The 13451-nt window shown below is 36.8% G+C and overlaps 1 protein-coding gene across 2 annotated transcripts in view; it reads right to left on the reverse strand.

The window, feature by feature from the left end:
- Positions 1 to 13451, reverse strand: part of ZCCHC17 (zinc finger CCHC-type containing 17) — a 52580-nt gene that overhangs the window by 11181 nt on the left and 27948 nt on the right. For both annotated transcript variants that reach the window (XM_081306771.1, XM_081306772.1), the window contains exons 4-6: positions 5721 to 5821; positions 4174 to 4265; positions 524 to 624 (exon numbers count right to left, since the gene is read on the reverse strand). In XM_081306771.1, coding sequence (XP_081162897.1) covers positions 524 to 624; positions 4174 to 4265; positions 5721 to 5821 — 294 coding nt within the window. The remainder of the gene's footprint in view (positions 1 to 523; positions 625 to 4173; positions 4266 to 5720; positions 5822 to 13451) is intronic.

A 13451-nucleotide genomic window follows, 5' to 3' on the forward strand; every position in this document is an offset into this window, starting at 1 on the left:
AAGTGAGGCTGAAAGAGCTTTTTAATATTTGAGTAAGACTAGAAGAAACCTGAGGAAATAGAGCTAAAAGGAAGTGACTATCCTATATTCTTTATTACTAAAGGATATTGTATTCAGAACTTTTTAGTTAAAGAAATAAAGATGAAAGAGTTTAACTTGGATCCTAAAGGAATGTATTTCCAAATCACTTAATTTTTGCAGAACAATAATTGTTCTTGGAGATTAAATTTTCAAGTATAAACCGTAATCAAACACTCTTGCCCCTCTTGGCATAGTAAAAAGGGACCTTGCCCAGTCAGGCAGGACATCAGCTGTGGAGTGGTGGGTACAAAATGAGGGTATCTCACAGGGCCAGCATTCAGAAAGGTAAACAGAAAAAGCATCAAGCCACACACTCTGATGTAAATCTGGCAGGAATAAAAGCATGCACAGTTGGCTAAAACAGGGTAAATTAAACAACCACTGGGCTATGGTCTTCATCCATAAGGAGAGAAATATAGAAATGGCAGAGGCTTCACCTTACCTTTACAGCCACACTTCTTGCAGGTAGTGTTCAGGACTGCCTCAAGAGTGATCTTCTGCCCAGTGTAATCCTGGAAGGACCGCCTCCGCCTCTCTTCTTGCCTATAATGAAAAAGATACTGATGGTTGGCCTCCTTGAAAGATGCATCAGAGAAACTTCAAGGTTAGGCTGACTGTTGGTTTTTTATTTTGTTTTTGGCAAAAGAAGGGAGAAAGAAGAACATGCATTGGGCAGAACAAGACAGGTGGTGAAAGCAATGAGGTGAAATAGCTGATTTTTTTCCATTCAGGACAAGACTTTGAATTAACAATTATGAATGAGTCTAGGCGTCATCTCGATAATGCACAGAGAATGAAAATATAAAAATTACTCACCATGTTAACCATTCTATAACACTTACCAGGTCACTATTGGATTTAAAAGACTATCTAGGCTTTCTAGAAAATCAAGTCCAAATTTCTTCCCTTGTCATTCAAGGTCTTTCACAGTCTGTCTCTAACTACTTTCCCAGCCTCATTTTTACTTATACAATAAGTTCTGGCCAGATGTGACTATTTCACTGCTTTTGCCCAGGCAGTTCCATTCTGAAATGCTCCCACTCACCATTTGAGTACACCTAAACATTCTGAGGCTACTATCTATCAAGTCTTCTTCCCTGAGGCCCTCAGCTAAAATTAATTTTTTTTTTTTTTTTTTTTGTGGTGGGGGGATCAGGATTGAACTCAGGCCTTTGTGCATGCAAGGCAAACACTGTACCAATTGAACTATATCCTCAGCCCTAGAATTAATCTTTGTTAATTCTTTCCCACAGCACTTTTTAAAACTTCTGATCAAAGTATAATATGCATATAGAAAAGCATTTGTACTAAGAATACACCTTACTTCATTTTCACAATATGAACATATTCATATAACTAGTACTCTGTAAAAAAACAATTTAACCAGCACCTCATGGTCACTTCTTGTCATCATGCCTCCCCTGCATAACCACTCATCTGGTTTTTGGGGGGGAGAGGAATGGCAATCAAATCCATCCATCATGGCCTGAAATCAACTCTTCCTCTTCCAGCTAATTCCTTTCTGCAAACCACTCATGCTGCCTAAGTTTGTTGAATAAATGTGGAAATGAATGTACTAACTAAACAAATACTACACATCAAGCACTATGTGAGGTAAAAAGGACAAAACATGGCCCCTGTTTTCATAGGTATACACATTCTTTCAAAAAGGAAAGGGGTGAGGCTGTGGTTGTGGCTCAGCAATAGAACACTCGCCTAGCACAGGTGAGGCCCTGGGTTCGATCCCCAACACCACATAAACAGAAAGAAAGAAAGAAAGAAAGAAAGAAAGAAAGAAAGAAAGAAAGAAAGAAAGAAAGAAAGAAAGAAAGAAAGAAAGAAAGAAAGAAAGAAAGAAAGAAAGAAAGAAAGAAAGAAAGAAAGAAAGAAAGAAAGAAAGAAAGAAAGAAAGAAATTGTGCCCAACTACAACTAAAAAATAAATATTAAAAAGGAAAATCTCAGATGTTAGAGAAAAAAACGAGGCATTTAAAACAATAACTACAAGTAACTATGTATATTAAGTGTTTACTATGGACTAGACACTAAAATAGTTTCTGACTAATAAGATTTTACTTATATAATTTCATCATTTCTGAGATATGTGTCATTACTTTCATTTTATACTGAAAAAGCAGAGTATAGACTCAGTAATGTGCTCAAGGTCATATGCTAGGTTGGAACAGAACTAGTTGGAACAGAACTAGGTTCTTTTTCATTCAAATCTAACTTTAAAACCTAGAATCCTTCTCTTCTGTTGTGTTTCTTTTCTGGATGCACTTACAGATACATTTTTATAACAAAAGCTATTGTTTCAGAAACTTGGTTAGTACTAGAAATAGCCCCCACACAAATACCTACAGCCCCAAAACCAGAAAGTCTTTCACCTCCCCTACCTTTTTCTGAGAAACAGCGTTAGCTCTTTTATCTTACTTGTTTTATTTATTACCATTTTAAGGGTTGCTTTGAAAAACTGCACTGCTTTTTAATGAGTCTATTTAGCATAGAATTCTTTAGAGCAAAAGCAATTTGTTACAATGAAATCAGTAAGGATCAGACTTAAAGAACATTTCTGAGTTAGTAAAAATTTCTACTGTAACTAGAAAGAGTTTTGTCGATAATTAACAGTACAAACATGTCAATATTTAGAGACTAAACTACAGAACTATGAAAAATTTACATGAAGCAGCTAGAATTCTTTGGTGCAGACAGCATTAGCATTATCAGGACCTAGATTCATATCCTTGATCCACTATAATTTGCCATATAACTAGAGGCTAGTTACTTAACATCAAGCACCAAGCTAGAAAACAGAAATATAAAATAAAATGGGGATTATGCCCACTCTGTAGGTTATGAGAGTTACATGCATACAGTTAGAGCTAGAGCTCAGTGATACAGCACTTGCCTAGGCTACACCACTTGTGCAAGGCTCTGGGTTCCATCTCTAGTACTGAAGGGGGTAAAAACAGGCAAGAGTTACATGCACTAATATGCATAAATTGCCTTCCATAATGCCTGGCACATACTATGTATTCAATAAACATCACTTCATATCCAGAGTGATTTTACTCAAAACTATAAATACAAGGGTATCCACACTTTTTGCAATCAAGATCCTTCAAATATCATTTATGAATTTTCCTAATGTTTTATTAGTCAAGTGGCATAGCTGCCATGGAAGGTATTTAATTATTATGAAGAGAAATAACAGGATATTTTATCATCAAAAGCAATAAATAACATCATAGTTAACCTGAAGATAAATATTTGATTTTGGTTGACTTTCTGAAATACTGAAAAAAAAAAAAATCCCCTAATATCCCTCAAGGGAACCTAGGGATTCAAGAACCCCTAGTTAGAAATTCTAAAAAGAATTTAAAACAACAAATTTCCCATATCACCAGACATTATCCTGGATTGATAGGAAAAATCTTCCATTTTTAAATATAAGTCAGAAGAACCAATGAAAGTAAGGTGCTGTGTTCAGAAGATGCAGGAATCTAAATCCCAATGGATTTGCTCCTAGATCACTCTATTCTATCACCTGGTCAATGCTCTTCTTTGACCCCAGTGAAGAAACTGCTAGGAGAGAGGCAAATAACAGTACTTTGTGAATGCTCATTAGCCAAGGGAAAAGCAGAAAGAAATTAAGAGGAAGTAAGCAGCCAGGCACAGTGGCATACACCTATAATCATAATGCCTAGGGAAACTGAGGCAGGAGGATCTCGGGTTCAAAGCCAGCCTCAGCAACTTGGCAAGGCCCTAAGCAACTCAGTGGTAAAGCATCTCTGGGTTCAATCCCCAGTAGCCAAAAAAAAAAAAAAAAAAAAAATACCAGAGGAAGGAAACAAAACCACAGATGGAGCACTCTCCTACATTATGAGATTTGTGTTAGCCTTTCATCTCAGATTTCTATGCAATAAAGTGCTATTTACACTTTATACCTCTAAAAACTAAAGATCATAAAGGTTACATAACTTTTTGACATCACAAAGTCTACAAATGGTAGAGTTCCCAGTTCAGTCTGATTTACTACAGCTTTCTGTGCTTTGGGAGGTAGGATTTTAGCCTTTCCAAACCTTTTACCTACTCAATGATAACATTGTTGGGATCGAGGTCTTTCCCAGTCCCTTGGTTGACAACTTTCATGGAGAGGGATACTTTTATCCTATCATTTTTCATCTGAAAAAGACAAAAGAAGAGTCACCAAAAACTCTAAGCACATAATTTAGACTGCCAATCTAAAATTAATGAAGAATTAAAGCTTTAACCACCCTAACAAACACCAAGACCCTTTCATGAACAAGGTACCGAGCTAGGAACACTGAAAGTACAAAGAAGCATAAGAGGAGACACTATGGCAGAAGAGTTGTAGGAAATGGTCTTTCTCTTACTCCTGTCCCTCTGGTTGCTCAGAAATGCATGGCCAGGGGAGGTCACCAGACAGAAAAAAAAGCTGAAAGAAGTTCTTATTTTAGAACATTCCTTCTGGACTTGGTTTAGGGCTTCTTTAAGCAGGACACTTGTTAGTCATGTTGGTCTTCTTTTGCTTCCTGCAGCTCACATAACGTCTTGTTTTACTTCAGCATCTTTGCATAAGCTATTTTCTCTGCCTGGAATGTTCTTTTGCCAATTCTTCAAGTGACTGGTTCCTTTTCCTTTGGGTCTCAGTTCATGCACCATTTCCTCAGAGAGCTTTTCCTGACAACTTTATTTAAATCTACCTTCAATATTGTTTGAACACAATACAATATTTGTGATACTTTACTTTCTCTCTCTCTCTTTTTTGGGGAATATCAGACATTCAATCCAGGGGTGCTCTACCACTGAGCCACATCCCCAGCGCTTTTTAATTTCTTATTTTGAGACAGGGTCTTGCTAAGTTGCTAAGACTAGCCTGGAACTTGAGATCCTCTTGCCTCAGCCTCCTGAGTTGCTGAGATTTCAGGCTGCACCCCCACACCCACCTTGTTTGTTTTCTTTTAAAAAATTGTGCCTTCCATTTATATACAGGAGCTAGAATCATTTATATCTGGTTCAATCTTTGTGTCTCCCAAACCTAGCACACTTTAAGCATTATTGTTGAATAAGAGGCTTTTTCAGGCCCATCTCCCTTGTCATTCCCTGGTAGAAGAGCACGATGTACGCATGTTCATTTATCTCCTACCTCCCCCATGCCCTTCAGTGAGTTATTATGAACAGGGTACATGAGATCGTTCTCACTTCTCCTGTATTGCATGATGCCAGATATTAGGAAAAATGGTTATAAACACCCTCTGTCCTTTGTTGTGGCCCAACTGAAATACACCTGGCAGGTACTCTTTGATATCTGTGATAAAGACCTAACCCATAAATTTTAAGTTTCCTTCTCTTTTCTTGTTATTTTTTCCCTTTTCTTTTTTCTTCTTTTCCAGCACATAGAAGGACAGCTTTTTAAACACACATTTATTACAGCACTCTTTCTCATTCCCTCTGGATTTGCAGGATAGGCAAACTGATTTAAATTCAAGACAGATAATTGTGATAGGATTTAAAATAAGATTATCAGCCACAATTAACAACATTTTCACACACACCGTCATAAAGTTTCAAGAAAACATCAGCTTTTCCTAACCCCTTCTATCCACAGAACCTTACCTCTCGACCAATCAGTTTCACCCACACTTTATCTCCAACATCTACTATCTCAGAAGGCTTGTCCACCCGACAAGAGGACATGTGAGTTCGATGGACCAGACCTGGCACAAGAAGGAAAATTAAAATAAATCAGATGGCATTTCTGATATTTATATTCTAAATGACTTGGGAAGAAAACAGAGGTAGAGGAATGCAAGGGGAAATGAAAATTTTCAATGAAAAGTGTAAGTTCATTTACAACTACAAAATAATTTTGGATCGCATTTAATACCTAATTAACCATCAAACATTCTTTAAAATACTGCTTGGCCAGGGATACCGCTTAGTGGTAGTGCAGGAGCTTACTTAGCATGATGGGCTAGGCCCTGGGTCTAATCTCCAGCAACAAAACAAATTAATAAACAAACAACAACAACAACAACAACAAAAAATTGCTCAATGTTAGTAAATATGTGATAAAATAACAGCAAAAATACTGGCAGAAATATAAGTTGGTAAATTTCTTTGAAAGCAAAGGCGTAAATATATTTATATTTTTACTCTTGAAATTTTTTCCAAAGAAAAAATTCAACTAGAGGCAAAAACCCATGGGCATAAAACATTTACAGTATTATTATCTATGAAAGTTAAAAAGACCTGTAATCTCAGTGGCTTGGGAGGGAGGCTGATATAGGAGAATCACAGGTTCAAAATTCAGCTACAGCAACAGCGAGGCACTAAGCAACTCAATGAGACACTGTCTCTAAATAAATACAAAATAGGGCTAGGTGTATGGCTCAATGGTCTAGTGCCCCTGAGTTCAATCCCTGGTACCAAAAAAAAAAAAAAAGAATTATAAATCATGGGGCTGGGGATGTGGCTCAGTGGCACAGCACTTGCCTGACACACAGGAGGCCCTGGGTTTGAGCCCCACCACTGCAAAAACAAACAAAAACCCATAAATAATCAATCATTTAAAAAAAATAGCTTGACAAACTATGGTAAATCTGTCAAATGGGAACACAAGGAGCTATCTCAAATATAGTTACAGAAAATAATAATGATATATGTTAAGTGAAAAAGGGAAATATAAACTCAGTACCATTTTAAGTCTATTAAATTAGCACAATATTTAAAACATAACAATATCCAATGTTGGCTAAAGGTAAGTAAAATAAATATTACTAAGGCTAGAATAAACTTTTAGAAATCACTGAACAATGGCTACCAATAATAATAGATGCAAGACACAGTGGCGCATGCCTATAATCACAGAGGCTCGGGAGGCTGAGGCAGGAGGATCTTGAGTTCAAAGCCAGCCTCGGCAACTTAGGAAGGCCCTTAGCAACTCATAAATAAAGTACAATCAATGTTTCTAAATAAAGTATAAACAATGGCTTAAATGTGGCTCAGCAGTTAAGTGCCACTGTGTTTAATCTCCCATACAAAAAAAATTTTTTTAAAAAGATATAAAAAGTTATCCCGCTTTTCCACTCCCTTCTTTAAAAGAATGATAGATCGGGCTGGGGATGTGGCTCAAGTGATAGCACGCTTGTCTGGCATGCGTGCGGCCCGGGTACGATCCTCAGCACCACATACAAACAAAGATGTTGTGTCCGCCAAAAACTAAAAAAAAAAAAAAAAAAAAAAAAAAAAAATTAAAATTCTCTCTCTCTCTTTAAAAAAAAAAAAAGAATGATAGGTCTAGGGGTGTTGCTCAGTGGTACAGCACTTGTCTAGCATGCATAGGCTCTGAATTTGTTGCCCAATACCACACATATAAATAAAAATTATGTAACAAAAAAATTTATAATTAAATAGTAACATTTAATGAAACATTTATAGGAAATATCCCTTTCCTGTTTATCCAAGGTCCTTTCCTTGGGAGAGCCACCCTCCCTACATTCTAAAATAATCTGGTCAATCCATGTGATTTGCTGAAGCTTACTGAACCCAAAATTGTGGGCATAAGACACAGGCCTAGTCAATAAAGGTATTCCAACTGTCTCCTGTCCTGCCGCAAGTAATTTACTGGTTTGGGGATCAATACAAGAAATCCATTGACAGTCATCTTCAAATTTTTAAAATTATAAACTCAAAAAAACTGCCAGTGCTCATCTTTACCAGCAGATGGCAAGAGTCTGCCAGAAGGAAGTGAAGAAGAGCACTGGGAAACAAGAGACTTCTGAGCACCAAAGTTAGATTTACCCTGAAAGTTCCCAGCAAGATTGGCCAAAATGTTTCTTAACTGTGCTTCTGCCCTTCTCAAACAAGATTTCTAATAAGTAATTTCACCATCATCATTTCTGAAAATGTCCTAAGAAAACTTTTTCTTTTTCTTCTTCTTTTTTTTTTTTTTTTTTTTTTTTTGAGATAGTCTCTATTACCCTGGCTGGCTTTAAACTCCTGGGCTCAAGTAACCCTCCTGCTGGGACCAGGCTCAATGTTTTAAGACAGGAAAATTTAGAAACAACCTAATATCCAAAACAAGGGTAAGGGATAAATTAATTAGGGTATAGTCACTTGAAGAGCCATTCAAAAGGTCACATAAAAACACATCAATGTTTCATTCTTTAGTAAATACTGTGTCTACCATGAGTTAAGTACTATAGGCAGCTAGCATTTTCCTATGATAAAAACAGCACTATAATACCCAATTATATAGTATGATTACAAGACTTAAATTAGAGCTGGGGATGTAGCTCAGTGGTATAGCACTTGCCAAGCATATGTGAGATCCCAGGGATTTTTGTTTTTGTTTGTTTGTTTCTTTTTTGTTTTGTTTTAGTTACTGGGGTTTGAACCCAGGGGTGCTTTAACCACTGAGCCACAACTCCAGCCTTTTTTTATATTTTATTTAGAGACAAGATCTCACTGAATTACTTAGAATCTTACTAAGTTGCTGAGGCTGGCTTTGAATTCGTGATCCTGCCCAGCCTCCCAAACTGCTGGGATTACAGGACGGTGCCACTGCACCTAGCTCAAGATCCCAGGTTTGACCTCAACCCCACAAAAACCTATGCTTAAAGTAAAAAATTGGAAAGAAATGACCCAAAATTCTAACGATGATTACTGTTTAACCTTTTCATTTTGTTTTAATAATAGAGAAAATTATTTCTAGAAAATAAATTATTATGAATGATCATAAGCCAGGAATCATTTATAACTGCCTCATTAAGGTTGCTTGGAAGACTTATTTTCCTATACCCACACCCCTACATTTTTCCATACCTAAAAGTCAAAGTATCTACTTTCTGTTTGGCGCTCCTATTAGAAACCATTGTTTTCTTTATCCACAATCACAGGATCTTTTGCACTACATTGGCTGATTCAGAAGGCCTATCTGAATAACACTTCTGTCTCCAAAATGTTTTATATATATTATGTAAGCTATGTTTTTAGTTTTAGATCAATATATAATCCCAAATTAGGTAAAATTCATGTAGCTCAGATTTCATTTTTCCTCTGTGATGATGTAATGAGCAGAGTTGCCTAATTGGAAAATTTGAAGAGGAAAAACAACAGAAGGCCACAAAGAAATAATGACATCAATAACTTGTCCTTCTTCCACCTGAACCCAAAATATGATATTATTTTGTTTCAGGCATCTCTCTCAAGTAAAATGCATTTCTAGAAGCATCCATTAACCTTGAAATATTGGGAACAGTTTAAAATGATTATGTGGTGCATCTGAATGGCAGACTGATGCCATTAAATGTGACAAAAGATGAGGAAATGTTAAAGGGTCATTAAGAGTAAAAAGCTACAAATTTTAAATAGTATAATATTAATCTCAGTATTAAATTTTATACAGATATTTGACTAAAAAGAAATACACAACCAGGCATCATGGCACATGCCTGCAATCCCAGCTACACAGGAGGAGGATCTAAAGTTTAAGGCCAGTGTGAGTATAAACTTAGTGACACCCATCTCAATTCAAAATTAAAAAAAAAAAAAAAAAACGGGGCTGGAGGGGTATAGTTGAGTGACAGAGCACTTGCCTGTCATGTACAAGGCACTGGGTTCAACCTCTAGTACCCAAAATAAAACATTAAAAAAAAACCCACCAAAATGTTAACAGTATCTCTGTGGAGTGGTAATATTATATAATGATTGCTTTCATTACCCCCCCCTTATTTTTCTATAATAAGCATGAATTATTTCTAATCATAAAAATACTGTAATCCCAGTGGCTTGGGAGACTGAGACAGGAGGATCACAAGTTCAAAGTCAGCTTTAGCAACTTATCGAGGCCCTAAGTAAATACCCTGCCTCTAAAGAAAATACAAAATAGGGCTGGGGATGTGGCTCAGAGGTTGAGTGCCCCTGAGTTCACCCTGAGTTCAATCCAATATCCAAAAGAAAACAAAATAAAGTTTAAAAGCCAATTTTAAGTGATCTGTGCACTATGATTGAAATTATGTAAAACTATGTTTCAGGGGCACAGATGTGGCTCAGTGGTACAGCAATTGCCTAGCACATTCAAGGTCCTGGGTTCAATCCCCTCCACTGCAAAAACAAGCAAACAAACAACAACAATAACAAGAAAACACAAACAAAAAAACACAACACTGTCAGATCTTGGATCTGACAGAATAACAGCAGTGGAGTTCCAGACCTGAGTTTGATCCAAGGTGCACAAAAATAAATAAATAAATAAATAAATAAATAAATAAATAAATAAATAAATAAATAAATAAATAAATAAATAAGACAGACAGAAACTCATTGATAAAATAAGCCAAATAACATTCAGGCTATATTGTCATGCATTGTTTCTTTCAGCTTGCTTTCCTAAATCAAATAAAGGGAAGAGATAGGAAAACTATGTTTCATTTGAATACAGATCAAAAGGGAATATATAGTAATAGTTACAGGAGGGTGCCAGACATTAATGGCTTATTATCAAAGACCTTAGCTTACACAGTGAGTTAAACAAGGGACATGGTCTACCCCTCAATCTAGATAGTTGCATATGTAAGTCTGTAGCTCAGGGGAGGGGTATGAACCAGAGATTCAAGTGTAGGAATTAAGATGCTTGGACAGTTGTCCCTTAGAATATGGGTGAAACTGGCTTCAGGACCCTTCTCCCATATCAAATCTGCAGATGCTCAAATCCCTCAAACAAATTGCATACTGTTGTGTATACAACTTTGGCACAGCCTGCAGTATATTTTAAACCATCTCCATGTTGCTCATAACACCTAATACGATATAAATGCTATGTCAATAATTGTCATACTGTGTTATTAAGGGAATAATGATAATAAAAATGTCTGTACATATTCAGTACAGATGAAAACTTTTTTTTTTTACATATTTGTTGGAAATTGAACCCAGGAGCATTTAACCACTGAGTCACACCCCTAGCACTTTTTATGTTCTGTTTTGAGACAGGGTCTCACTAAACTGCTGAGGCTGGCTTTGAACTCATGATCCTCCTGCCTCAGCCATCCAAGTCCCCGGGATTACAGGTATGCTGTGCCTAGCTGAAAACATTTTTATCAATATTTTTATTCATAGTTGGTTGAATCCATGGATGCAGAACCCATGAATACTGGGGAACAACTGTATACTAAAATATAGGAACAGGATTACCAGTTTAGTGATTGGTTGAGAAAGATACATAATTTAATATATTCATTTATAACAGACAGGGCTGGGGATGTGGCTCAAGCAGTAGCGCGCTGGCCTGGCATGCATGCGGCCCGGGTTCGATCCTCACCACCACATACAAAACAAAGATGTTGTGTCTGCCGAAAACTAAAAAATAAATATTAAAAAAAAATTTATGACAACATGCTTTTTTTTATGCCTGGAAGGTTCTAAAAGAACCTATCAGTTGTCCCAAGTATCAAATACCTGAAAAATTAGATCAATGATTAGAAATTGCTTCAAAAGAATCAGAGAGATTGATCATGTTTAGGGTGGTATGGTCATAGACCTGGTTTCTTTTTTCCTTTCCTTTTTTTTTTTTTTTTTTGGGCTGCTGAGGTTCAAACCCAGGGCTTTATGCATTCTAGACAAGCACACTACTGCTGAGCCAAATTCCCAGTTCTGCTTCAACTGAATCAGAACAAAAAGGAAACAAATGTTTTGAAAGACAACTCCATTCCGTCAAGGTTTAATGGACTATTACTTCCTCATTAAAAAATCTATATTGGTGGCGAGTGGTGGACATCCCTGTAAACCCAGTAACTCAGGAAGTTGAGGTAGGGGAATTGCAAGTTTAAGGTCAGCCTTTTGCAATTTTGCAAGACCCAGTCTCAAAATAAAAAATAAAAAGGCTGGGGATATAGCTCTGTGTTAGAGCAACCTGGCTTCAATATTCAATACTTGGTGGGATGGGAGTATTGGGGAAGTAGGGGGTGAAGAATCCACCTCTTTAGAGCCTATCATCATGCCAACTTCAGACTCTCAGCCTCTCTTGTATTATGTTCTAGATTGTCAATTGACTTCCTGTTCATAAATCTGTCTCATTAGAATATGATGTAGTCAATTAGTATTTAGTCTCGTAAACTACAATTCCTTTCCAATCCCCTTTCCTTCTTTCTTTATTTTTACACGGTGCTGGGGATTGAATCTAGGGTCTCAAGATGGGCACAGTGGTACATGCCTAAAATCCCAGCAGCTTGGGAGGCTGAGACAGGAGGATCACAAGTTCAAAGCCAGCCTTGGCAAAAAGGAGGTGCTAAGCAACTCAGTGAGATCTTGTCTTTAAATAAAATACAAAATAGGGCTGGGAATGTGGCTCAGTGGTTGAGTGCCCCTGAATTCAATCTCTGGTACCCCCCCCCAAAAAAAAAGAATCCAAGGTGTCATTGAAGTCATACTCCTAGCCCTCCAATTCCTTCTCCATGAAATACACGCACATTATCTCATCAGAGTGCTCCGTATCTTCAGTTACAGGTTTATAGGCAATTACCTGCTTTATTTTTATCTATGGCTAATCTCATACTCTGCATGAGGGATTCACCACAGATTCATTCTCAGAAGGCAGTTGTTACAAAAACACCATGGAGAGTTGAATTAAGTGTATAGATACAATAGAGGACACCAATATTTATGTGTATATTTAGGGCCCCTTCATTCGGTCCTAGGTGCCCTTCTAGGTAAACCATATCCATCCACTCTTTGAATCCTCAAATCAACTCTCACTCATATTCATAGGAGAAAATAGTCTAGAGTTTTATAAATTTTGTTCGAAATTACAAAGCTGACAGTTGTCCCTTGAGTTTTGTTCCTCAGTAACTGTAAGGTATTGGTTCCAGGACCCCCTCGGATACCAAATTCTTCAGTGTCTTAAAGGTATAGTATCTGCAAAGAACTTACACATATTCTCCCATATATATATATATATATATATATATATATATATATATATATATATATATATATATATATTGTGTGTGGGGGGTGCGCATGTGTGCACATTTGTGTGCACACATGTGCATGTTAACCACAAACTCTGCCACTGAGCTGCACCATCAGCTCCCTCCCCATAGTTTAAAGCACCTCTAGATTATTTATAATACCTAATACAATGTAAATGCTATGTAAATAGTTATTTTAGTCAATAATGGACTGCATGTACAATAATGGTCCCATAAGATAAAGGAGGTCTGGGACTGTGGCTCAGTGGTAGTGCACTTGCATTGCATGTGTGAGGCACTGGGTTCTATTCTCAGCACCATGTATAAATAAATAAAATAAAGATCTATCAACAACTAAGGGAAAAAATATTTTTAA

This window comes from Spermophilus citellus, assembly GCF_964194105.1.
Source record: "Spermophilus citellus genome assembly, chromosome: 9".
NCBI classification, from domain to species: domain Eukaryota; kingdom Metazoa; phylum Chordata; class Mammalia; order Rodentia; family Sciuridae; genus Spermophilus; species Spermophilus citellus.